The sequence below is a fragment of the Salvia hispanica genome, chromosome 2 (genome assembly GCF_029641045.1).
Source record: "Salvia hispanica isolate PSC_SH4W2 chromosome 2, Shi_PSC_v1, whole genome shotgun sequence".
Lineage (NCBI taxonomy): Eukaryota > Viridiplantae > Streptophyta > Magnoliopsida > Lamiales > Lamiaceae > Salvia > Salvia hispanica.
In genome coordinates, this window is record NC_142693.1 from 32,296,199 (window position 1) to 32,322,458 (window position 26,260).

General features: G+C 36.2%; 3 protein-coding genes across 8 annotated transcripts; 2 read left to right on the plus strand and 1 right to left on the minus strand.

Moving 5' to 3' along the window:
* Positions 1–6,459: 6,459 nt before the first annotated feature.
* Positions 6,460–8,170, minus strand: LOC125212996 (mitochondrial import inner membrane translocase subunit TIM14-2-like). The gene is made up of 4 exons (XM_048113325.2): positions 8,015–8,170; positions 7,885–7,930; positions 7,018–7,187; positions 6,460–6,914 (listed from the first exon to the last, which is right to left on the minus strand). Exons 2-4 carry the CDS (start codon positions 7,885–7,887, stop codon positions 6,758–6,760), a joined length of 330 nt encoding a protein of 109 aa, XP_047969282.1. The 5' UTR covers positions 7,888–7,930; positions 8,015–8,170; the 3' UTR covers positions 6,460–6,757.
* Positions 8,171–9,033: 863 nt separating this feature from the next.
* LOC125200726 (receptor-like protein kinase FERONIA) lies at positions 9,034–16,206 on the plus strand. Of its 4 annotated transcripts, none has more exons than XM_048098470.2 (13): positions 9,035–11,545; positions 11,639–11,889; positions 11,975–12,092; positions 12,265–12,508; positions 12,633–12,765; positions 12,873–12,959; positions 13,064–13,191; positions 13,391–13,459; positions 13,770–13,899; positions 14,273–14,381; positions 14,453–14,609; positions 14,711–14,806; positions 15,824–16,206. In XM_048098470.2, the coding sequence occupies exons 1-12, from the start codon at positions 9,076–9,078 to the stop codon at positions 14,802–14,804; spliced, it is 3,990 nt and encodes a 1,329-aa protein (XP_047954427.2). In that variant the 5' UTR covers positions 9,035–9,075; the 3' UTR covers positions 14,805–14,806; positions 15,824–16,206. The 4 variants fall into 4 exon arrangements, with proteins under 4 accessions (XP_047954428.2, XP_047954427.2, XP_047954425.2 ...); XM_048098468.2 differs by having other exon boundaries at positions 14,132–14,381; positions 15,824–16,202; XM_048098469.2 differs by lacking the exon at positions 15,824–16,206 and having other exon boundaries at positions 14,132–14,381; positions 14,711–15,008.
* A 3,451-nt stretch (positions 16,207–19,657) lies between these two features.
* Positions 19,658–23,829, plus strand: LOC125200728 (homeobox-leucine zipper protein HDG11-like). Of its 3 annotated transcripts, none has more exons than XR_016134980.1 (11): positions 19,658–20,112; positions 20,495–20,612; positions 20,714–20,902; positions 20,987–21,457; positions 21,544–21,645; positions 21,717–21,932; positions 22,013–22,190; positions 22,446–22,708; positions 22,856–22,945; positions 23,093–23,665; positions 23,698–23,829. XR_016134980.1 is itself a non-coding variant. In XM_048098474.2 (11 exons), the coding sequence occupies exons 2-11, from the start codon at positions 19,994–19,996 to the stop codon at positions 23,504–23,506; spliced, it is 2,160 nt and encodes a 719-aa protein (XP_047954431.1). In that variant the 5' UTR covers positions 19,658–19,852; positions 19,952–19,993; the 3' UTR covers positions 23,507–23,829. The 3 variants fall into 3 exon arrangements, 2 of the variants coding, with proteins under 2 accessions (XP_047954431.1, XP_047954429.1); XM_048098474.2 differs by having other exon boundaries at positions 19,658–19,852; positions 19,952–20,112; positions 23,093–23,829; XM_048098472.2 differs by having other exon boundaries at positions 23,093–23,829.
* The last annotated feature ends 2,431 nt before the right edge of the window (positions 23,830–26,260 follow it).

Below are 26,260 nucleotides of genomic sequence, written 5' to 3' on the forward strand. Positions count from 1 at the left end.
TCTTGGGGGTTTTAATTGAAAAGAACCCAAGTCACTAAAATCATCTTTACATAAATTTCGGTTGCAACCATTTTCCATCCACATCACCATCACCATATCTGAACATACATGACAAGGAACGTGGCCACGAACCAAGTCACTAGACCGGCCAACTCCAAAGAGATAGCGCACGATCTACTGGGTGTACACTAGTCCGAGCAGGGTTTGCGGCCCTACTGGGACCCGAATTCGATTAAACATACATGGCATAGCCACTTCAGATAGGTTCATTCAAACACAGAACATGGCAAGACAAACAATTTTCACCTCCTTTCACATAAAAATAGTATTTAGGACATAGTCCTTATTTAAAACGAAAGCTCACTTCACAAGCTTACTCCTCAATCACCTCTTATTCCAACCGCAACCAACGTGCACAAGCTCACCCTTTTTGAAATAACAAGATATGCAAAATTCAGACTTTGCAAAATAAATTAATTTAACAATACATGCATCCTAAGTGTGTGTGGTCAAATTATTCATTCATCCTCTCCATCAAGAACTTTCATATAATCAATCAAACAAAACAACATCACTAAAATTATACTCTCATCCGTCGGCTTTAATCTCATGTACAAGGGACACTCACGAATTTAAATCACATAGCCCAAAATTAAACTCTTTCCTTAGGTAAAATCGTCGAGAACTAATCTGCCTAGAACAAAATCCATCTACTGCTTCAAGCATATAACTAAACTAAAGTAGTCCACTTAAACTTTAGTATTTAATTTAACAATAAAGTAGCAAATTAACTAAGGTAAAATAATATTTACATACTCCCTCATCCTTACACGTATATGCTTCCCATTCCACCACATTGCAAAACAAAGTAAAGGAAATAAAATAGGTATTGTATGTATACTGCCCAGCCACCACGTATATATACAACAAGAAAGAACAATTTAAAATAATATACCAAAGTATACTCCCACCCTCACGTCAACTCTTTATTACAAAATAACAAGAAATCTTATTATATAAAAGAATTTAATAAAGTATACTCCCTAATCCAATACACGTGTATATATATATATATATAGAGTAGTGATATAGGGCAAGTGCCCATTAAGCACGTAACTAGAGAACAAATCACAACCATAAGATCAAGAAAATCAAGGGCTAGTATTTACACGTGTGATTTTCAAATTTGAAGTTCACTCTATCACAGATTTACTTCACTATAACAAGGCGGGGGTATAATGGTCATTTCGCAGACAAAATTAGGGTTAAACTCTAATTAGTCTCTCATTTGTGAAAATCATCTCTCCCGCTCGATTCTCTCTTCTGTTCTCTTCACTTCTTTTCATTCTCTCATGGTCGATTCATTCTCACTCAACGTCAACGTCGTTGCCGTTGCCTCATTCCGTTATCGTCAACATTCCTACCGATTTAGAACTCAATGTTCCGCCGTTTCAACATCGAACAAATGTAATCAAAACATAAAGATTTCTCGAAATGTAAGATATCATTCCTACAGATTTAGAACTCATTTTACATTAATATTTCTTCATCTGATTTAGATTTAATTTTATTTTGTAGCTTTAAGCATCAAAACATGAATACAATTGGAGAATCCAGCTGTATACTCAAAATCGCCGATCGTGATTCATTCCTATTTATTGCTTTGATTTTCTTCATTTCAGTGTAGTTTATTCTGCTTAAAGTGAAGTATATGATACATGCCCTATAGTGTTTTGGTTTTTGTGATTTCAGTGAAATGTATAGAGTTTAAAGTGAACTGTTAAATGATAAAAGTGAACTGATATATTGCTCTGTTTTTTCAGTTCAGTGAAGTTAAATGTGCTTAAAGTGAAGTATTCCATGGTTAGAGTGAAGTGTTTATGATCCATGCTTATATTGCTCTGTTTTTTCATTTCACTGAAGTAAAACATGCTTAGAGTGAAGTATTCCATGGTTAGAGTGAAGTGTTTGTGATCCATGCTTATATTGCTCTGTTTTTTTTCATTTCAGTGAAGTAAAACATGCTTAGAGTGAAGTATTCCATGGTTAGAGTGAAGTGTTTGTGATCCATGCTTATAGTGCACTATTTTTTCATTTCAGTGAAGTTAAATGTGCTTAGAGTGAAGTATTTCATGGTTAGAGTGAAGTGTTTGTGATCCATGCTTATATTGCTCTGTTTTTTTTTTTCATTTCAGCGAAGTAAAACATGCTTAGAGTGAAGTATTCCATGGTTAGAGTGAAGTGTTTGTGATCCATGCTTATAGTGCGCTATTTTTTCATTTCAGTGAAGTTAAATGTGCTTAGAGTGAAGTATTCCATGGTTAGAGTGAAGTGTTTGTGATCCATGCTTATATTGCTCTGTTTTTCCATTTCAGTGAAGTAAAACATGCTTAGAGTGAAGTATTCCATGGTTAGAGTGAAGTGTTTGTGATCCATGCTTATAGTGCGCTATTTTTTCATTTCAGTGAAGTTAAATGTGCTTAGAGTGAAGTATTCCATGGTTAGAGTGAAGTGTTTGTGATCCATGCTTATATTGCTCTGTTTTTCCATTTCAGTGAAGTAAAACATGCTTAGAGTGAAGTATTCCATGGTTAGAGTGAAGTGTTTGTGATCCATGCTTATAGTGCACTATATTTTCATTTCAATGAAGTTAAATGTGCTTAGAGTGAAGTATTCCATAGTTAGAGTGAAATGTTTGTGATCCATGCTTGTATTGCTCTGTTTTTTTCATTTCAGTGAAGTAAAACATGCTTAGAGTGAAGTATTCCATGGTTAGAATGAAGTGTTTGTGATCCATGCTTATATTACTCGATTTTTTCATTTTAGTGAAGTAAAATGTGCTTAGAGTGAAGTGTTTGTGATACATGTTTATAGTGCACTAAATTTTCATTTTAGTGAAGTAAAATGTGCTTAGAGTGAAGTATTTCATTGTTAGAGTGAAGTATTTGTGATCCATGCTTATATTTTCTATAAATGACAGGACAACTATTAATCTTTTGAAAGCTGTTGATATACTTAAAGGAAGACGAAGAGAAAGATCTAGAGCAACGAAAGTAGAGGCCAAGATGATGATTGGAAGCTTGGCGTCTATGAAGGCGAAGATGTACCAATTTGATATATTCATAACATGTTTCATTTAGTTCACTGCGAACCGTATTCAGTTCATTTAAATTCAATATTATGTTTAGAGTGAACAGATTATGCTTAGAGTGAAGTAACAACTTGGAGATAGATGTGGAAAAATTATTGTAAACTTCAAGCGTTCATGCCCATTTGTATGAAAATGATATAGTTCATAATATTTGTCATTATGTTCAATATAAAGCTCATCCGTTTCAATTAAATTAAATATTATGTTGACTATTTACTTCACTGTAGAGCATATTTGTTTCACTATAAAGCATATTTGCTTCACTGTAATTCACTGTAAGGTTATTATACTTCACTATAAACATATAATAGTTCACTATATGCACAATATACTTCATTGTAGTGAAAAAATAGTAAACTATAAGGCATGTTCAATTTACATCACTATAAGCACAATACATTCCACTGAAAATGAATAAAATAGTAGAATATAAGACATGCACAATATACTTCACTTTATGCTAAATATACTTCACTGTATGAAAAAAAAACAGTACATCATTAGAACATTACACTTTATGCATAATATACTTCACTTTATGCTCAATATACTTCACTTTATGCAATATTAAAAATCATATTTATTTCACCAGAATGAAAAGACAGTACACCATAAGGTATGCTCAATACTTGACTATAAGCATTTAATAGTTTGCTCAATATACTTCACTTTATGGGCAATATACTTCACTCTATGAAAAAACAGTATACTATAACCAATATTCTTCACTCAAATATTAAAAATCATTCAAAAGTTAACTAAACATTCTACAAAGTGAACTATTTCTGCCAGATTCTCACTGCCTCTGTTTTATCTTCTCTTTCATCTTTTTGCAGTACCTCGAAGGATTCACGATGAAGGACGATCGATCAGGAACCGAATCTGGAAATAATGCTTGACGATCGATTAGAAATCGGGAAATCACGAACAGGATGAATAAATCTGGAATTGTGATGAATCTGAAATCTGGAATTGAATCATGTGAATTCACGACGAAGGACGATCGATAAGGAATCGAATCTGGAAGTCATGCTTGACGAACGATTAGAAATCTGGAAATCACGAACGAGATGAACAAATATGAAATCGTGATGAATCTGAAATCTGGAATCGAATCATGTGAATTCACGACGAAGGACGATCGATCAGGAATCGAACATGGAAATCATGCTTGACGAACAATTAGAAATCTGGAAATCACGAACGAGATGAACAAATCTGGAATCGTGATGAATCTGAAATCTGGAATCGAATCATGATGAACAAATCCAGAGGATTAACGATCAGGAATCGTGAATTTTGGAAGAAATCGTGAATCGCGAAGAGCTAAGAAAATCACGGAAATATGGTGATGGTGAAGAAATCGTAAGTTTGATTTAGTAATATTGAATTCCAAAAATGCCATTGGCTATATTTAAGCAATAGGATAACTTAAGCCATAGGATTAATTTGAAGTATTAAAATGTGTGGCTGGGATTTATTCTCTAGTTATGGTCTTAAAATTAGTTAAACATTGATCACTTCTCTCTCTCTCTCTCTATATATATATATATATATATATGTATATGTATATATATATACCCCTCAATACCACTTTGATTTAAAAATCACATATCCTCCCTCAAACAACTATATTCAATAAGAACAAAATTTAATACAGTACTATATTACTCCCTGCCACCAACACGTATCATATCTCTCAACTCTATCGCTGTTTCAGCAAAAACGCAGATTCTCTCTGTAACTCACCACTCACAACAAGCTCATTCTCATATTCTCGTTCAAGCAGAACCTAAATCCTGATTCCTATCTCCAATTTTAAGTATCAAAACAAAGCTACAGATCCCAAAGCAATGCACAATCTCATCCCCCTCTCTCACTAATCACTATTGTCGTTTCCGTTTGTCACTCCCGCCGCTGCCGTCCAACCTCTCCGTCGCCGAGCAGCGCCAGATAAGTCCCATCCCTTTTTCTCATTCTAAACTTTTACATTAATTTTTCTCATTTGTTCAATTCAAAAATTATTGGGCAGGCAAGAAATTTTCAGAATTTGACATCGAAGAGAAACAAAAGGCAGCTTCTAAAGCTTTAAAGATCGAACCTTTCACAAGGAGTATCATTCAACAAGTTGCAGACATTTTCAAAATAAATTATTCCAGATTCGGCCAGTGAACTAAAGTGTATGTATGAAAGTATGTCTTGGAATTGAATGCAGAGACTTTCAAAAATTATGGATATACCTTCCCGAAGAAGCAAAATTTGCAGAAGAGAAGGTATTGAAGAAAATCACAACTCTCTTGCTTTCTCCTTCAACTTTGAAATGAGGAGAACAAATTGGGATTTGCAGGCTGCTCGATTTTGTTCTTCCTTTCAACTGTGACAAGGCATAAATGGTGCTATGGATTTAATATCCAGAAAGTTGTAAACACTGGATTGAAGGGAAAGCTTATACCTTTGGAAAGAAGCAGAACTTGTAGCAATCAGGAGGAATTGAGATCACAGCACTCTCGATTTCAAGCTTTTTGATGGGAGGAAGAATATAACGGCAGATACAAAATGAAGCTGCGTTGTGGAGAAATGGAGAAGAATGGATTTTGGTTGGAGATTTTCAAGGGAGGTGGAGATATGGAAGAAACTGTTGGGTGATGGAATTGGGAGAAATATTTTGACCAAAAATTTGACTGCGGAGTAGAATAGTTAATTAATATTCTACTACTACGGAGTAGAATAAAATGCTAGAATAAGAGAGATAAAAGTGATATGCCCAAATATTTGATTTAGAGAATATTACTCCCTCCGTCCCGGCTAAGATGACACATTGCTTAGCCGGCACAAGATTTTAGGAGTTATTAGTTAAAGTGTTTAATTGGAGAGAGAGAAGGTGGGTGAAAGTATTAAAGTAGAGAGATAAAGAAAGATGAATATTTTAATAAGAGTGAGAAAAAATGGTTGAGTGTATTAATTGGAGAGAGAAAGTTACCAAAAAAGGAAATGTGTCATCTTAGTTGGGACAGACTAAAAAGGAAAACTTGTCATCTTAAGCGGGACGGAGGGAGTAATTAAATTGTGGTGTTTTCTTTTAAGTACTTTAGTGTTATTCCAAGTACATAGACGGACACAATTTTCCACCGATGACTCTCACGTCAAACTCATCGTTTATTTTCACCACATAATTAATCAATGACCAAAACAAGCATCCACTATTTCCATTCGCAACTAGTCAAAACAAAGACAGTATTTTAATCAAGGTCTATCACTCGCTCGTTCTCAAAACAAAATTCAACGTGAAAAGGTACTAAAAAGACGGGTGTTACAATTTTGGCAATTAAATTAAATTTCTTGCCACCACACACAAATTTCATCATGACGATCACTTTTCAATAAGTAATCACAGAAATATAGATCAAACAGCAAACAGAAAATACAACTTTCTTAGCTGCACAAATAACTCCTACACATTCTATCAATACAAACAAAAAAATAATATTTCGCATTAACATATTCTACTCCTCAGAAACATGTCCACATCACAAAATCAATGCCAATTATCAATCAGCACCAAAAAATGGTGTCACAGAGCATTTCTCCATGTTATTGCAGATTCCATCAGAATGCAGAATCAGACGCCTTTGATTTCTTCAACAAGATGTCTTTAGCTTCATTGATCTTTGAAGCAAGGTAATGGCTGCCCCCAGCATCAGGGTGGTTTGCTACCATCACTCTTCTATGAGCCTCTTTGATCTTTTCCAAGGCAACGTGCTCCCTGATCGGATCAAGCCGGATATCAGATATAAAGATCCCATCTTTCATTAAAGTAATGAAAACTCAACATGGCTCGAGCAAGCTAGAGAAGAAACAAATTTTACCTTACTCCAAGAATCAATGCGGCCTCTCGCCTGTTCATGGCTTGTTGAAACCCCCCATGGTAAAAATTACGGGCCCGTGGGTTGGATTTGAATGCTTGCCATGCCCTTAGCAAGTATCTAGCACCTAGAGCACTAGCTCCAACTGCAACCCCTGCTACTGCTACGGATGCCTGCAAACCGGGGGTGAGAGGATGAAAAAGACTTGATTTTGAAAAGTGAGTGTAGAAACGTAGAGAGAGAGAACCTTCTAAATTTGCCTAAATGTTGCAGTGTTTGCATCAAAAAACAAGTGAAGAAGACCAGATAAAGAAGTAAATAATCTGCAAAATTAGCCCAAATGTTGCAATGTTTGCATCGAACAAGAGCAACTTTTGCACTCAACAAGTAAAGAACTTTTTAAATTAGCCTAAATATTCCAATGTTTGCAGCAAAACAAGAGAAATTTCTGCACTAAACAGAACAAATGTGTTCATGATCATTCCTTAAGTTGAGAAATGCAACAACCTAGCTCAGCAAGGTGATTTTTTAAAATTGTTTTTAGTTTATAATTGGATTAAATCGAAACGTGGTCACACAAATGCTTCATTTTCGCTGAATACCAGAAACTTAAAATGCAGAAATCGAGCTCAGAAATGGGAAAATTTAATACAATAAGCATTCACCAATCACCACACCTTAACAAGGTGCATAAAATCTCAAAGAAATAGCCCAAAATCAAAATACGATTATCGAATTTATCAATTTCAAATTTTGAAACCCTAACCCCAATCTCAAACATTTCCTATCTTTACCAAAAATAATAACAAGAGAAACAAAGCAATAAGCTCGAATTCGCGGGAAAATTGCAGAAGATGCGCAGGGAATTACCATAATATAAAGAATGCGAAAATAGCCGCAACGAAACGATCCCGGCCTGAAAATGGAGAAATCAATTCATAAGAATCCATACAAACATTTAACAAAACACATTTGGAGGAATACACCGAAAGAGGCATACCAACGCGATCGAATTTTGAAATGAATGCAAGAGAATTCAATACAAATCCTTGGTTTTTAGGTTGATTTTCCAGCTCCGAGACGGAAAAGTGGAAAACGGAGTTTTATGCTAGGTGCTTTCTTGATGAAGAAGATAGATTCGGACTTGGTGTCGGTTTCGTGTGCCTTCTAGAACAAGTATAGGTTTGTTTTTTAAAATTTTACTAGTTAATTTACAAATATTTGATTTTTCCACTGATTTTTAAAAAAGCAAATATTTTTTGCTAAATTGAAGTAAAGATTGTGCTTGCTTACACATATATATGTAATGATAATATTTTTGTGAACTTGTTATTACTACTATTAGATAAATAGATTTGGGTGTCAAATATGAATTCGCAAGTTAGATATAAGGCGTTATTTAACTTAGTTAAGTGGACATTTTATCTATATTGATATTTTAGACATATGGCACAAATTCAATTTTACCATATAAAACCGGGAAAACATTAAATCTTTTTGTACCAATGCTAGAAATCAGAAATAGTCATGATAAGATTTTGACTTGTGGTACCAAAAGTACCCACTGCAACCCAAGTGCCAGGAGCAGTCATCCAACTACTTAAAAATTTGCAACAGTACAGTTAATACTAGAAACTTTAGAATGTTAAAATTTTAATGGGAATTAATAAAATATTAATGAGAATACGGAGATAGTATTGATGGATAATGCAATCTACATTAATAGGAATATAGTGTATAATAAAAAAATAATTAAAAAAGTAGAAATGGATTCGTTTCAGTTATTAGAAACTACTGTAATGTATTTGTGATCAATAATTATGAATCTGTACATTCACACGACACGATAAATAGTTGTATGTATATTTTAGTCGTTAGTCGCAGTATTAAATTTTAGTAATATGCTGAAAAGTGAAAACGACATTCTTATGAATTATTGAAAAAAGTCGAGTCAACTGCCATTTTCTACTCCACTTTTCTGAGTCGTTTTTTATTTATTTCCGAATTCCAACTACCTTCAATGAGTGAATGAAGCAAAAAATCAAAGAGCAAAGTTGAATCATGAAAAATCTGCATGCTGCTACTTCTACTGCAATTTTCCCGCCGTTTTGCTTCTACTTAGTCTTCTTCCTCCTTCTCAGCTCAGCCTCAGCCTCAGCCGCCATTGATGCTATCTCAGTTAACTGCGGCTCAAAGTCAAGCGGCGGCAATGTATGGCGCGGCGACATGCCGCCGCTGCTGCAATTGCAGGGGGAAAAGACCGTGTTCCTAAGCGCCGGCGCCGGTGATCATCCAATTCCTTACCGGACTGCGCGGCTCTCTCGCTCCAGATTCTCGTATAGGTTCAACGTGACTCAAGGTCAGAAAATTCTTCGGCTTCACTTCAATCCAGCGTTGTATAGGGGATTTAAACGGTTTAATGACTTGTTCGAAGTTGAAGCCGGGGGTTTTACCTTGCTCGGAAATTTCAGTGCTTCTCTCACTGCCGATGCTCTAGGTTTGAGTTATTTTGTGAAGGAATTTTGTGTGAACATTGATGCAGATCAACTGTTTGATGTAGTGTTCTATGCTGTGAATAGTGAATTTGTAGATACTTATGCTTTTATAAATGGCATTGAGATTATCTCGGTGCCTGCTGCCGTTTCTTACTTTGGAGGGAGATATGTAGGAGTTGAATTGGTAGGGAAGTCTGTGATCAATGTTGATAATAGTACTGTGCTTGAAATAGTCAGGAGAGTTAATCTGAAACAGGACTCTGTCTCATCGTCTAATGATGCACATGGCGTGTTTGGGGCGTGGGAGATGGCTTCTCGGAGGAAGGAAGCTAAGGTGAAGAGTGTTGAGTGGCGAACATTGGTGGATGTGGGATTTAGGTATTTGGTTAGGCTCCATTTTTCTGAGCTAGGGCTCGAGATGGCAGAGATGAGAGGTGTTACTTTCAAAATCTACATTAATGGTGTCATTGTAGATGCTGATATTGAGAGAAGTGAAGGGGATTATGATCATGAAGATTCCATCCCTTGGCATAGGGACTACATGGTGATGGTCAAAGGGCTCAAACGTGAGGGTAAGCGTGAGATCGTCATTTGTCTTCAATCCAATGGCAAGCTTATGCATGGACATGGAATCCTTGAAGGGTTTGAAGTTTTGAGGTTGAGTAACCCTGACAATAGTTTGGCCAGTCCAAATCCCTTCCCTTCGTCTTTCAGTTCATCAAATTGGATTATCCAGAGTTTTGATCAAGTTCTTGGTCACAGAAATACGATTTCCACTTTTGTGATTACATTACTGGCTTCTGTGAACACCATTGTACATGTATTGCGTCTAATATGGGAAGTCAGATATAGAGAGGAGAAAAACATGCCATCAGTTAAGGCTGGACGACTTTGTAGGCGGTTTTCACTTGCTGAACTCCAATCAGCCACAAGAAACTTCAGCGATGCACATCTCATTGGAAGGGGAGGATTTGGCAAAGTTTATATAGGCCGCATTGACAATGGGCAAGTGACAGTGGCCATAAAGCGATCAAATTCGAACCAAGGGCAAAGAGAATTTTTGACAGAGATTGAAACACTAACTGAGCTCAGACATGTTAATTTGGTGTCCCTGATTGGCTACTGCTATGACCGTAGAGAAATGATTCTCGTTTATGATTACATGGCCTATGGAACATTGAGTGACCACCTTTACAAACTTTCGAGGAAGGGTGTTGAGTGCTCGTCTCTAACGTGGAAAGAGCGCCTTACTATATGCATAGGAGCTGGTCGAGGACTGGACTATCTTCACACTGGCCACTCACTCATACATCGGGATGTTAAGGCTTCAAATATTCTCCTTGATGAGAAATTTGTAGCCAAGGTGGCAGACTTTGGCTTGGCTAGGCACATGAATATGAGAACATCACATACTCATACTCATGTTAGCACAAAAGTTAAGGGTACATTTGGGTACTTAGACCCAAATTATTACACCACAGGTAAACTAACAATGAAAAGTGACACATTTTCTTTTGGGGTGGTTTTGCTGGAAGTACTTTGTGGAAGACCGGCTGTGGATGCAGGGGTCGGAGAGGATAAATTGCTGCTGACTAAGTGGGCTCGAGAAAATATTAGCAAGGGAAAATCTGACCAAATTGTAGCTCCAGATCTAATGGGTGAAATCTCAGAAGATAGCCTAAAGGCATTTATTGAGGTTGCTGAAAGATGCTTGCATGATGATCCAAGGGAAAGGCCAACAATGGCTCAAGTCGTGCTACAGCTTGAGTATGCTCTTAAGCAGCAGGATACCTCAAAATCCATGCCACAGAATGTTAATGATCCCCACTCATCCAACAAAGAAGCTAACTTGTCAATTAATGCTCAGCAGCTCGAGCAGAATGCACCCAGTCCCAAAGAGCAAACTAACAGAATCGGATTTGTTAATATTAAGCCTCCACCTATATATGAAAGAGAAGATTGGGGAAAATCCACGTCACAGAGACCATCACGACTTAGGCCATGGGATGCATTTTGGAGTAGAGTTAAACCATCTGGTATGCAGTTATGGAGATAGATAAAATGGACTACAACACTTCTTCTTCACATATTATATTAGTTCACAAACTTTACTACTATAACTCTTGTAGGCAATTATGAAGATCGTGCAACGGAAACAATGAAAAACTACAAACATTCTATGGATATGTTGCATAACAATGTTCCTGCCACTATCCCACTAGATGAATTAGCAGAGATTACTGATGATTTTGATGTCAAGTCTCTTATTGGTGAGGGATCGAGTGGAAAGGTATACCATGGAGTACTCAAAAGTGGACTGGCTGCTGCAATAAAAAAGCTCAATTCTAGCAATCAGGGAGACAAAGTACTTTTAGCACAGGTTTGATAGTAAAACTGTACTTATTGATATAGATACATGCATATGAGTTCTCTAAGAGTACATTTTTTAATATATGGTTATGCAGGTTTCCACAGTAAAGCACAAAAATGTGGTTGAGCTGCTTGGTTATTGTGTAGATGGTGGTTTGCGAGCCTTGGCTTATGAGTTTGCTCCAAATGGTTCCTTGCATGATATTCTCCATGGTGAGTTATGTTTGCCATAGTTTATTTGTGACTAATTTGAGAGTATTGAATATCCTCTCATAAGCTTCATTATGTTCACTCACATTAGCTTCTTTTTGCTACCGAATTCACGCATTTACAGAGGTTACACATATTTCTTTTCTTGAGCCCATTTATTTATTTGTCGATACAGGACGAAAAGGTATCAGGGGTTCAGGGCCGGGTCAAGCTCTGCCGTGGCCTCAGAGAGTTAAATTTTCTGTTGGAGCTGCAAAAGGGCTAGAGTACATCCATTTGAAGGGACAGATTCATGGGGATATCAAATCCAGCAGCGTTCTTATTTTCGATGACTATGGAGTTGCTAAGATCTCTGATTGTGATCTTTCAAATCAAGCTCCTGGCACTCGCCTTAATTCCTCTGGTTATCATGCTCCTGAGTAAGCTCTTTTCTTAGTCTTTTTCGTAGATCAAGTTAATTGGCTAGGGGTTTCAAATTCAATGTGTACATTTTTCACCGGGTTAGAGGTTCTTTTTCTTTTTTTCCTTTTATTGTGGTGGTAGATTCATTACTAGTGGCCAGCAAAGCTGGAGGAGTGATGTTTACAGCTTTGGCGTTGTACTTCTAGAACTTCTAACTGGACGTAAACCTGTTGGTAATACACAGACAGGTGGAGAGCCGGATCTTGTGACATGGGTATGCAATTTCATCATGATAATGTTTCCTTTGGTATATTTGTCGAGCAAATCTATTTAGTCTATTTTCCATCCAGCTAGTAGTTGATCCAACAGATTGTGAACCAGGCAATGAAAAATCTTATTGAAGACAAGGTAAAGGACTATGTTGATGTTAGAATGAAAGGAGACTACCCTTTTAAGGCAGTTTCTAAGGTGATTCACTTATATTTTCTACATAAATAGAATTTTATGTTTGTGATGGGTCAAACTGCAGATATGTCGTTGCTCCATAATTCTGATATTTTTCAATAAAACAGATGGCTTCACTTGCTATCTCGTGTGTGCAATATGAAGCCAGTTTCCGTCCAAATATGAGCGTTGTAGTAAAAGCTCTCCAACCTCTGCTGAATAGTGCATCAAATCCTACTGGTCAAGCATCAAATTTGTAAGACGCTTTCCTTAAATCAGATTAAACATCTTGCTATAGTCATCAAGCCCATTTAAATGACCCTGATAATAGAAAAGAGTGTCAAAGATCTTATGTTGTAATAGTATCTTTTAGTTCTTTTTATCTGTTAAACATACATGTTCTCAAGTTGTAAAAACTAACTTTGATTAATGGGTGAATGAAATTCTCTGCTCAGAAAGTTAGAAACGCGTCGTTATGTGGAGCAATGGATGAACCACTGTCGCTTTCCAGATGAACTAAGAAGGTTGTTCTTATCCTCTCGTGTCTTACTATCAACTCAAGTTTCATTTTCACTCGATAGTCGATACATGTTTCTATAAGCATTTATACATCATTGGGGGTGCTATATTTCATAAATGTGGTAGAACTTTTGACAGCATATAAGCTTATTTTTCATTCATCTAAAAGCATAACAACTTTTAGCAAGACTACAAGGATACTTTTCTCGATAGAAAAGCATAACTTGTTTTTGTCAAAGTTTTAATAGCTAAAATCACGAAGTTTGGTCAAATTTTGGTCAGCTCTTAATCCCCTTAGAAGTATGTTCCTTGCAGGCAAGTCCGAGAAGCCGAGCGTCTTAATTGGGCTGCCACCAGTATGTTCAATGAAGATTTGCTGATGGAGAAGTTACCAGAAAACCTTCAAAGGGATATACGTCATCATCTCCACGGATTTGTTAAGAACGTAAGTTCCACTGTTTCAGAATAATAAATTCAATAATCTGGTGATGAACAAGTGAAATTATGCCTCAGAAGAGCTCAATGATTCATTGACCAATATTATGAACTGATTCTGTCTGGTGTAAGAATAAGAATCAAAGTCTGAAGTCTGCACTGTCTTGATTAAGCTTGAGTTTGATTTTCTAGTACAAGGCTATCCTTGACCTATTGTTTCCTATGTATCCTGGTCATGGCAGCTCCACCTTTTACGGTTTTTGGATCAACGAGTAATAGATGCTATATGTGAAAGGCTAAGAACAAAAACATATGTGAGAGGGAACACAATACTTTATCCCGGTAGTCGTGTCAATAAGATTGTTTTCATAATTCAAGGAAAGATGGAGATCAGCTTTGTGGATGAATTTACTACTTGTCTCTTGTCGGAAGGGGATTGTTGTGGAGAAACACTCCTTCCTGGCTGCCTCGAAAACTCTTTAGTGAATACAGGTTCAACCCCTATTTTCATTCATTGATCAAACATTGTGGAGTCTGTCTCTCTATCTCACACACACATACAGGTGGAGGAGGCATGAGTGCTGGACCGACTTTAAGCGACAGTCTAGTTCGATGTTTGACAAATGTAGAAGCATTGGTATTGCAAGATGTGGATCTGGAACAAGTTGTCTGCCTTTTTGCTAGATTCATTGATGCCAGGCGCATCAAATGGGCTGCAAGGTGACCATTCTCTCACATACTTTCTGTTCTTCGCACCAATCGGATAATCAATCACACTATGATACTATGAGTTATGCAATAATGCACGTAACATGGTACAGATATATATCGCCTCACTGGAGAAAGCTCGCAGCTCGACGTATTCAAGCTTCCTGGAGACACGGAAAGAAACTACGAAGTAATCACTCTCCATGATGGTAAATCTTCTAACTCTGCATGCTCTTCTGTGTGCTCGTATATACTCCCTCCATCCGCCAATAAATGTTCCATTTTTCTTTTTTCGTAATGTCCCATTTCACTTTTACTATATTTGGTAAGTGGACATACATTCCACTAACTCATTTCACTCACATCTTGTTATAAAAACAATATATAAAAGTAGGTTCCACATTCTCCTAACTTTTCTACTCACTTTACTACATAAAGTCAAATAATTTCTTAAAACGCGTGCCAATCAAATATGGGACATTTAATCACGGACGGAGAGAGTATATTGTACATTGAAAACTGTCCTATAGGGACAATGAAGTGCAACTTAGTTGATAAGACGTTTTCGTTTCCCACCAACAAGTAGGTGTGGAGTGTGAGATCTTGTTAAATTTTCTTATATTTCTTTTAATATAAAAATTGTGGGGGAATATTTTGTTAGGGGTATCCATAGTACCATAGTGGAGGCTAGAAGCACAAATATATAACTTGAATAATGCTTATGTCTTGATTAAATATATGAAGGCTATGAATAGATATGCCCCTAGTAGATGCTAATGTTGACACACTAGTTATTGGGCTAGAAGAAGGCCCAAATAGAATGAAAGGTGGATCCACTTTGAAAAGGCCCAACTATAAAAATTCATAATAACTGACATTATACTTATTAAAATCATATTGTTATATTTTAAAATAACTACCCTTGATACAGATTTTTTATTGAAAATGGATAATAAGATTTTCGTTTTAGAAAGAATTAATATAATGTTATCTGGTGATCTAAGTTCATATACACACAACTACTACGTCAACGAGCCAGAATTGATCCTGTTTCGTAGAGTATTAGGCCAAGATTAGATTATTAATCTTGACCCAATATTGCTGTTTGGTAGCCTCCTCTTTTTAAACACATTGACCAGCGTTGGCCCGAGTTTCATGTTTGCTGCTACTTTCAATTCATTGCTCCTCTTATGTTTCCTTATCTCTTCATTTTGAGATTTTATCAGTAACTCGCGATAAAGAAGAAAGAGATTGTGATATTCTGATCGGTGATGAAGCGAGACAATATTGGTGGTAGGAGGAGAGCTCGGTGGCCCGTGTACATGGGCGGAACCATGTGGATGGGAGGTGGTGCTAAAACCCTTAATAAAATTATTTTTTAACTTTTTTCTTTTATAAATTTTTAAATTTATCTACATTTAATGTAAATTATTATGTAAAAGTCTTTAAAAATAATCTAAAAAATCCAAAAATATACTTTAACATAAAACTTATAAATTACAGTCTTTAATTATTAATATTTTTTTCTACGTCCGCTCCTGCCTGTATATCCCTTCCTCTCCCTCTCGGCGGCGGAGTGGTCAGGGGAAAATGGCCGTTGGTTTCTGGGCATAATAAACTGGTGGGAATTTGGGAAGGACAAAAATATAATTTTACACTAAATAATCCAGCCTATCAAAACTTTAGTAAAGTCTTGATTTTTATGTCAACTTTACTCTCGATTTATATCTAGATATGCTATCAAAATATTAGACCAATTTCATTTTCGTGTACCAATCTAGATATGTATTAATGCATGAAGTATTTTTCAAAGGGAAAAAGAATTGGGCCTGCCAAATTGCTGACAACTGAAAAATTAATTGATAATTAATTATCTTCTTTAATGCTGTCATATTAGCATATCAACAGTTGATCATTAGGCTTACTGTTCTTATCTTCAACCTTTATTTGTCAAACTATTAATTTTCTTTTCAAGAAAAAGACATTGCATGTCATTCAATTTACATTAATATGTCAATATTAATTAAAATAATTAAGAGTAAACCGATGTTTCAATGAGAATATTAAAGTAAAAATTGTACTAATATCAGTACTTTAATGGATTTAGACATTCAGTTAGTTGAAAAAAAAAGGTGAGAAATATAAATCCTTGATCACATTTCTTAAAATAATATAGGATCAATTAAATCCGTAAGTGATACTTTCAGTTAACAGACTTTCACTATTCGTAACATCCAGACTGCTCCACCTACATCCATAATAATATGTTATCCTCCCCTTTAAGATTATAGTGTTATAAGCCTATGATCGTATCACTACAAAAAAAAACGATTTTACCGATTGAAATTTTCGGTGGTAATTCCTAATTTCTCGTCGGTAGATAGTGTTAGCGACTGGTTACTGACTGAAATTATTTGTAGTAATTTAACATGTCGATTATTTTTTAAGCGACAGACTACGGTTATTCCATCAATAACACTATTTACCGTCGGTAAACCAACCTTTTTTTATATGGTATATTTAAATACAAAATTGAAATATTATGAAGAATTGAAAATAATGTGTGATAATACTGCACAAAACATCTTTTTCATCTTTTAAATGTACAAGGATGTGTGAAATAGCCTATGGTATAAATGGTTATTATGACTAAAACCCTAGCAAGTTTAAAAGCTTATAAAATCAGCAAATTAAATTGCAGTATGATTGTATTTGAAGATTACGTTCATTATGAAGCCAACATATTAACAAAGTGCATTCCTGCCTTTAATTTCATTAAAAAAACAAGGAAAAAATAAATCCGCATGGAGCTATTAATTTGCAATAATTTAATATCCAAATGATTATTTTTATAATTATTGTGTACGTACTTTTTTAAAAACCTATAACTTTAAGGCACCATATAAATTCTATACCTATATCAATATGACCATTTCGTAATGTTCTTTTTTTTTTTTTAATTCTCAAATGCTTCATTTATGTAATTGTTAATTACTAATATCATTATTTCATTAAACGCCACGAGGAGTTGTACGTAGAGCCAACACTGACTAAAGCTTTGACTATTTTCAAGAAATAATTCTTTTCTTATATTAATTGATTTCTAGTCAAATTCGATTATTTCCAATAACTTTTAAAATCAGTTGCATAAATTATGAATATTAACAATTTTCTCAATTTCATGACGAAACGTTTTGATTTCCACTTTGTGACATGTCGTTCATTTAAACGTGTAAATGTTTTAAATTGATGGCATAGTTGAATTATTTGGTAAATGAAAAATTGTAAAATTCACTGATGATTTTATCCTCGTAGACTTTTTTGGATGCCACATTAGATATGGTTTCATCCAAATTAAACCTTATGTATAAATTGAGAAACTTATTAAAATTCACGATTTTTACAGCCGGTTTTAAAAGCTACGGAATGAACCAAAATTCATCAATTTGCGTTTCTCACATTTTAAAAGTTACGAAATTAACCAGAATTCATCCATTTGCCTTTTTCACACTTTTTATTTTCTTGGTTGTATTTATTTTGGCATTCATTCTCGAGAAAGGTGTAAACTTTAATACCAATGCCAAAAAATCAGAGCAAGAAATGAAGGGCAAAACGGTCACTCCGCCGGCAAATTTCCGCAGGCGGCGGCGCCACCGGCATTAATATCTGTTAATGGTGAGTTATCATTTTCCATCCACCACTAACTACTAACGCTTGTCCTTTCTCTCTCTTAATGTTTTTCTGTGTGTTTTCAAAATCCAACCAAATCAAAACAAGAGAGAGAAATAGATATAGAGTATTACTTCAATTTCATGTACATAAATTTTTCGATATTCAATATTATCAAATTCATATGCAACACCTTAATTTCTTCTAAAGATGGATGCACACTTATGTAGCATAGTCTTCAAAATTTGAATATAGTCACTAAATTAAAATACTTATTGCAGGTATTATTCTCATAGTTTATTTACGTGCATATATTAATTGTAACACCATTACTAAACATGGTTTCAAACAAAATCACTGATACCACAAGATATAATAATATCAGTCAACAAAATACATACTACTATCATTGTTTATTTACATACATATATCATTCTTAACATGGATTTACACACATGGCATTGTTTACTCACATACATATATTAATTGTAACACATTAACATGGCCTCAACCAAAATCACTAATACCATAAAATAACATGGCCTCAACCAAAATCACTAATACCATAAAATACACTATACTACTAATTAACAAAATAACATTTCAAACCAATTCACACAAACCGACACACACACACATAATCAACAATATAACATTTCAAACCAATTTAAACAAACTGACACACATACATGCACATACAGGTAACTGATACCACAAAATAGATTCTAGTATAGTAATCAACAAAATAACATTTCGAACAAATTTACACACGCTGACACACATATATACACATATAATACAAGTAACTAATACTAGTAGTACCTTAAAATACACTACTATTCAACAAAATAACATTTCAAACCAATTTCTACACACACACACACACACACATAATACATGTAACTAGTAGTACCACAAAATACACTATACTAATCAACAAAATAACATTTCAAACTAATTTACACCCACTGACACACACACATACACACATATATATGTGTATATAGCTCATCTCTCCTATTTGAATTCATATTACAAGAATCCCATCCACCCCCAACCCCCACTCCCTCTTTATTGCAACCCTTTTTTCTCTCACCGTGTGATCAGAAAACCATTAATCCGTCGGTTACAACACCACACACACACACACACATTAATGTGTAACATATTGAGTGGGCAGTGTGTGTTGTGCGTGTACGTAGACATAGTGCAATAGTAGTAGTAGTTATTATTATGAATGATTTATGGGTTGGCTTTTCATCTCTCAATTCCATTCTTCTTCACTTCTCTTTGGCTCCCTTAATTACTCCACACCATCCTCTCCCACCCTCCAAGAATCCCTTCATTTCCACCCCACCTACACCCACCCCACCCTACATATACATACACACACACATGTGTGTATGTATATATCTTGTGTGGCGTTACACTTCCAAATAATGAAAACATGGCTTGTGCCTTGACAGATGCTGCAATAACTCCAAAATCCACTCCCTAAACTTCATATCATTTTCCATATCAAATCCCAGATATTCTTCTCTTTTCCTTCTCTCTCATTTCCCCATCTTCTTACCATAACTTTTTTGGTGGGTTTTCGCTTTTCTTGATTTAATTTGTTAGGGAAATAAATTGGCTATTGCTACAGTTGTATTATGGGAATATACTACTACTAGTATTTATTGCAGTGCTGCTGCTTTCATCTCTTCTTCTTCTTCGGAGCCTCACCCATGGAGTTCAGCAGCGGCGGCGGCGGCGGCTCCAGCGGCGGCGACCCTCATGACGCCTCCGAGAGGAGGAAGAAGCGCTACCATCGGCACACCGCCAACCAAATTCAGAGGCTTGAATCGTAAGATTTTCCCTTTTTCTCTCCCAAAAACTTCATCTTTTGCAACTCTATCACCATGCACTTGCATCACCACGATTGACAAACATCAAGAAACGATTTTTATTAAATGGGTATTTTAGCTGTTCGAGTATACCTATGAAAAAGCATCAAGCAACGATTTTTTTGAAATGGGTATTTTTGTTATTTGAATATGCCAAGGAAAAAGGCATCAAGAAACGATTTTTATGAAATGATATTTTAGTGGTTCGAGTATACTAGGAAAAACAATCAAGAAACTATTTTATTTTAATTGTTTTTCGAAATTGGTATTTTAAAGTTCGATTATACTTATGTTAAAAAGCATCAAGAAACGATTTTTTTGAAATGGGTATGTTTTTTTTAGGATGTTCAAAGAGTGTGCTCATCCAGATGAGAAGACAAGAAATCAGTTGAGCAGAGAATTAGGCCTTCATCCACGGCAGATCAAATTTTGGTTCCAAAATCGAAGGACTCAAATGAAGGTTCCCTCGAAAAATCAAAACCACAATCTCAAAGTTTCGATCTTGCTAAGATTACTACAACTTGGATTGGATGTTATCTTCTTTTTTTTTTCCTATTTCAGGCACAGCATGAAAGAGCAGACAACTGCACACTAAGAGCAGACAACGACAGAATCCGCTGCGAAAACATAGCAATGAGAGAAGCCCTCAGAAACGTCATCTGCCCCTCCTGCGGTGGCCCTCCTGTCACCGAGGATTCCTACTTCGACGAGCAAAAACTCCGAATGGAAAACGCCCAGTTGAAAGAAGAGGTTTTTTGCCACTCTCGAGATCTCAATCAATCACTTTCCGATCATAAAAATCTAATCTTTATCTTCATCTTCATCTTTTCTCAGCTTGACAGAGTTTCAAGCATTGCAGCCAAGTACATGGGCCGCCCCATTTCCCAACTGCCGCCGGTGCAGCCAATTCATGTCTCTTCATTGGATTTATCAATGGCCAGTTTTGGTGGACATGGGCATGGGATGCCTTGCCCTTCTCTTGATCTTGATCTCCTCCCCCGGAGCTCGTTGGGGCTAGCTCCATTCCCTCTGGCCAACATCTCCGATGCGGACAAGGCCCTCATGGCCGATGTAGCGGCCAGAGCCATGGATGAGCTGATCAGGCTGCTGCAGGACAATGAGATGATGCTTTGGATCAAGTCTGCACCGGATGGCGGTGAGCTCCTCAATCTCGAGAGCTACGAGAGAGCTTTTCCGAGGCCTAATAGCCACTTGAAGAACCCTGGTGTTAGAACAGAAGCTTCCAGAAGCTCAGGAGTTGTCACCATGAATGACCTGGCTTTGGTTGACATGTTTGTTAATTCTGTAAGTTGGCTGTGTGATTTCAGTTTTTTGTTATTAATTGATATCTGTATATTGATTTCTGTTTTGTTTGTGTGTTGGAATGGAAGAATAAATGGATGGAGCTGTTTCCTGCAATTGTGTCAAGGGAAAGGACTATTGAAGTGATATCTTCTGGGATGCTAGGAAGCCATAGTGGCTCATTACAATTGGTATTTACTTTACTATATATATATGTGTGTGTGTATGTTATTGCAAAGTCTAAAACACTGCATTGTGGCAGATGTATGGAGAGCTACAAGTGCTCTCAGCATTAGTCCCAACTCGAAAACTCTACTTCCTACGCTTTGTTCAGCAGATTGAAGCCGGATCATGGGCTATTGTCGACGTCTCTTACGATATCCCCAACCAAGAAAGCCAGTTCTCGTCTTCTTCGTGCAAGTCTCACAGGCTTCCTTCCGGATGCTTGATACAGAAAATGCCTAATGGCTACTCCAAGGTTTGCCCTCATCTCGAATTTTCTAGTGAAATTCTATCTTCGTGTGCATGTCTTCGGTTAATGACAGTGAGTTTTTTTAGGTCACTTGGATCGAGCACTGGGAAGTCGAGGATAAATCCCCGGTCCACAGGCTGTATAGAGACCTAATCTACAGTGGATTAGCCTTTGGTGCAGAGAGGTGGCTTTCAAATTTGCAGAGAATGTGTGAAAGAATTGCTTGCTTGATGGTGGCTGGAAATTCAAACCGTGAGCTTGGAGGTATTTCTAAGTCATATTTCTAATCATTTCATCCAAATTTACAATTTTTGTGTTGTTTATATGCTATGTGTATATGCTATCTTAGTGTAACATTTGTTGTGTGTTTTGGCAAAAGTGTGTACATGTTGACTAAGTGTAATTTTTTGTGTGTTTTGGAAAATTTGTGGTGTAAGTGTGAAAATTGTTGTGTTTTAGCAAAATTGTGTGGTGTATGTGTTGTCTAAGTGTAAGATTTGTTGTGATGTTTTTTGGCAGCCATTCCATCACCAGAAGGTACTAGAAGCATGATGAAGCTTGCTCAGAGAATGGTGAACAATTTGTGTGCAAGCATCAATCCCTCGAGTGGGCAGCAATTGACAACCCTAATCGGGTCAAACGAGCTCGAGGTCCGGGCAACGCTCCACAGCAGTGCCGACCAGGTGAACCGCATGGTGCTCAGCGCGGCCGCCACTATATGGCTCCCCGTCCCCCCTCACGCCGTCTTCAACTTCTTCAGGGACGAGCGCACCCGCCCTCAGGTACGTAATCTTCGTCTTAATTTAATCTAAATTAAGGGCGGACGCAGAAATTTGTTACAAGATAAAAAGGTTAAGTGTGAGTGTGTGTGTGTGTAATGTATTGAAATTGCACAATTATGTTCTTAATTTTTTGTGATTTTTGTGTAGTGGGATGTCCTCTCAAATCAAAATCCAGTTCAAGAAATTGCCCACATTGCTAATGGCTCTCATCCAGGCAACTGCATCTCTGTTCTTAGGGTAATTTTATTAGGCCTTAAATTAATTTCTAATTCTCATATAATATTGACTATATTTAGTTCTAGGAGTTAATTTATTGTAAATTTAGTAGCAGTATAGTTTTTATGAAAAAATTACGTTTTTAATTGATTATATTTGACCAAACAGGCCTTAAACACTAGCCAAAACAACATGTTGATACTCCAAGAGAGCTGCCTAGACTCATCAGGCTCACTAGTGGTCTACTGCCCCGTGGATCTCCCGTCGATCCACCTCGCGATGAGCGGTGAGGAGACATCGTTCATCCCCCTGCTTCCCTCAGGATTCACGATCTCCCCCGATGGCAGCAGTGGGCCTGACTCCTTCCCAGTGGGAGGTGGCGACGGGGCCTCCACTAGCTCCAACACGGACCCCGCTGCCAGGTCATTATCGTCCGGGTCCCTCGTGACGGTCGTCTTCCAAATCCTAGTCAGCAACACGCAGACAGCAAGGATCAGCCCCGAGACGGTCAACACGGTCAACAACCTCATAAGCAACACCGTCCATCAGATCAAAGCGGCCATGAATTGCTCCTCGTCTTAGATCCCCGACCGTTCGAATAAGCCCTGGACAGGGCTTATTCGAATGAGTGATCAGAATGTTTTTTTTTTTGCTACTTTTTTTGTCCCACTTCATTTTTTTTTTACTTTGAAAAAAAATAGGAGTCAAGAACGCACCGTTTCATGCTTTCCTTCAATTAGGGTTTGTTTGGAATTTTCCAAATCCAAGTTGAGGGAAAGTAGGTATGGTTCGGGTATTGACTTCTTCAAATTAGAATTTTCTTGAATTAGAGAAAAAAGGATTTGTGTAGTACTTAATTGAATTAAATTGCAATTGTTGAAATAGAGATGTGTTGCATGTGTGTATGGATGGATTTCTCATTTAATGAACAATGTGTTTCATGTGTGGTCCATGGGTGTAGGAATTAAGACAGCCATGAGTTTACAAGAGTGGGCGCAATAACATTGACAGAGTGTGTGTAGATATGTAGATATAAATGTGTATGTGTTGATAGACATAGATTTAGATGGATAGATTAGATGGGATAGGTTGATTGTTGCAATCAATATAACTAACTCCAACTCACCCCTTCATTAAAATGTGTGGCTTAAGAGTCGCATTTTGGAAGAGGGGGGAAGATCCTATCTTAGGTTTGGTGGTAGTACACTCCATGGATGGCGCTTTTAATGATTGATGGTGACACAATTTTTATTAAGCGTGTGTCTTGAGTCGATCGGTTGTGTTTGTTCGTTCATTCGTTTAGTCATAGTATGTCGAAAGTATTTACATGATTGAGCTTATAGATAAAAATGTTTCAAAAGTTTATAGGAGTAAGATTCAGTAATTCTTATAAAGAGTCTTATTAGGCTGATAAGTAGCTTTATTTACTAATTTTGTGAACTTTTCAACTTTGCATATAAAAATGTTAATATCATGACATTAGTATGTCAATATAAATCCAAGTTGACATGGTTGACATACTTATGTATTTGTGTAGACATATATATTTAAATGTCAATGCAAAGATGTAGGTATGTCAACTAAATTTATATTGACATACTAATGTCATCGTGTTGACATTTTTAATATGCAGCATTGACAAGTTGACAGATTAAGCTAGTTAATATTTAATCACATCTATTCTTCATAGATTATAAGTTGTGAAAGTGTTTGGAGTAAATCATAATCCAAGTAAATGAAACCGTGTTTAAAATCGATCACTACTTAAACCATGCCGTGTTTAAAATCGATCACTACTTAAACCATGTCGTCAGTACTAATGCATAATGATGTTTTATATTGATATAAAATACTAAATGTTGACAAATGTAAAGAAGATATGGTGCAAATGTTAGGAAATTGGGGATGCATATACTAGTCTAGCTATATACTATCCTATAGTCTATAAATTAGAATTTCGGAAAGTCTCCATTTACTCTAATCTAATACTACTGTATAATACTAGTATTAATTAGTCATGTTGAAATTTTCTAAGACTTGATTTTTCTTATATTCCATCTTAGTATTTAATCTACCTCCTTATGTAATAAGCATGCATTAAAATTAAATTATGTATGGTACTTGTGAATTGTGATATCGTTATTAAACTATAGTAACATCTACGACTCTCAACAAAATATACAACTATTTAGATCAGTCCCTTCATCTAGAGATAAATTTCACAAGTTACTACAACATTAAATGATCAGTAAGATGTAGAAGTTGAATCTATCTATCTTAATACATAAACCATCATTAATTAATCCATAAGATATAGAAGTAGAAGTTGAATCTATCTATCTTGCTACATAAACCAAAGAATCCAACACTCTTGGACCCACAAAACTATTTAAGAATGTAATTCTATTGGTATTTTTTTAATCCCCTTCCAAGCCCTCAAAGCAAGTATAATAATAATAAGGGTTTTTGGCTTTTTAAACCAAAACATTTCTCCGAATTCCGGTTTTTCCCATGAACTATGAGATTTGTTTTTAAAACCACGAACTTTCATTTCATTGGGTTTTTCCCTGGCGGGTCAACGGTGAAACTCTGGTTGTCTACGTGTTAATTTTAATTCTATTTGTCATTAACGGCCAAGTCGCCCACTGCCAGGACATCCGCAGCCGGCACGCCCAAAATAAGGACGCCCAAAAGCAACCTCCTCACCTACCTGAGATAGAACGAAGACGCCTGATTTCGAAGTGAGCGGATGAATGAAGATGCTGGAATTCAATTTTAGGGTTTAATTGGCTGGCTGAATTCGATTTTAGGTGAGTTGGGTAATGTTTAAATGTGATTGAGTCGTAAAACGACATCGTTTTAGCGTCCTATATCCGGCGTCCATGTCATTTTTTCGACAACTTCTCTACCAGAAATGTGTTATTCGGGCCGGGTTGGGAAAATCCTAACGAAATGAAAGTTCGTGGTTTTAAAAACAAATCTCATAGTTCATGAGAAAAACCGAAATTCGGGGAAAGGTTTTTGTTTAAAAAGCCAAAAACCCTAATAATAATAATAATGCTTATAGTAATAATAATAAAAAATAATTAAAAAAGGCCATTGCAATCTAGGCAAATTGCTAAAAAAAACATCAAATTTGGTTAAATTTGGATACGTTTAACAATTTTGTAAATTAGCTAGAAAATTACTATAAAGTTTGGTTTTGTCCTTAATTATCACGTGATGAGAATTTCTAGTCATCTATGTATTATTCATATTTCCAAACCAAATTATGTCATTTTCTATATGAATTGATAACGTTGTTTAATTCATCGGCGTTGATGTTCATTTATAATT

Excerpts from the sequence above, each read along its gene's own strand:
- LOC125212996 (XM_048113325.2), bottom strand. Across the intron at positions 6,915-7,017 it reads GCATTGATTCTTGGAGTAAG|GGAGCACGTTGCCTTGGAAA; the intron begins GTAAAATTTGTT and ends TGATCCGATCAG.
- LOC125200726 (XM_048098468.2), top strand. The coding sequence starts at position 9,076 with ATGAAAAATCTGCATGCTGCTACTTCTACTGCAATTTTCCCGCCGTTT. Across the intron at positions 12,766-12,872 it reads AGCCGGATCTTGTGACATGG|GCAATGAAAAATCTTATTGA; the intron begins GTATGCAATTTC and ends ATTGTGAACCAG. Across the intron at positions 14,382-14,452 it reads AAACTCTTTAGTGAATACAG|GTGGAGGAGGCATGAGTGCT; the intron begins GTTCAACCCCTA and ends ACACACATACAG.
- LOC125200728 (XM_048098472.2), top strand. The coding sequence starts at position 19,994 with ATGGAGTTCAGCAGCGGCGGCGGCGGCGGCTCCAGCGGCGGCGACCCT. Across the intron at positions 20,113-20,494 it reads CAAATTCAGAGGCTTGAATC|GATGTTCAAAGAGTGTGCTC; the intron begins GTAAGATTTTCC and ends TGTTTTTTTTAG. Across the intron at positions 21,458-21,543 it reads TTGACATGTTTGTTAATTCT|AATAAATGGATGGAGCTGTT; the intron begins GTAAGTTGGCTG and ends TTGGAATGGAAG.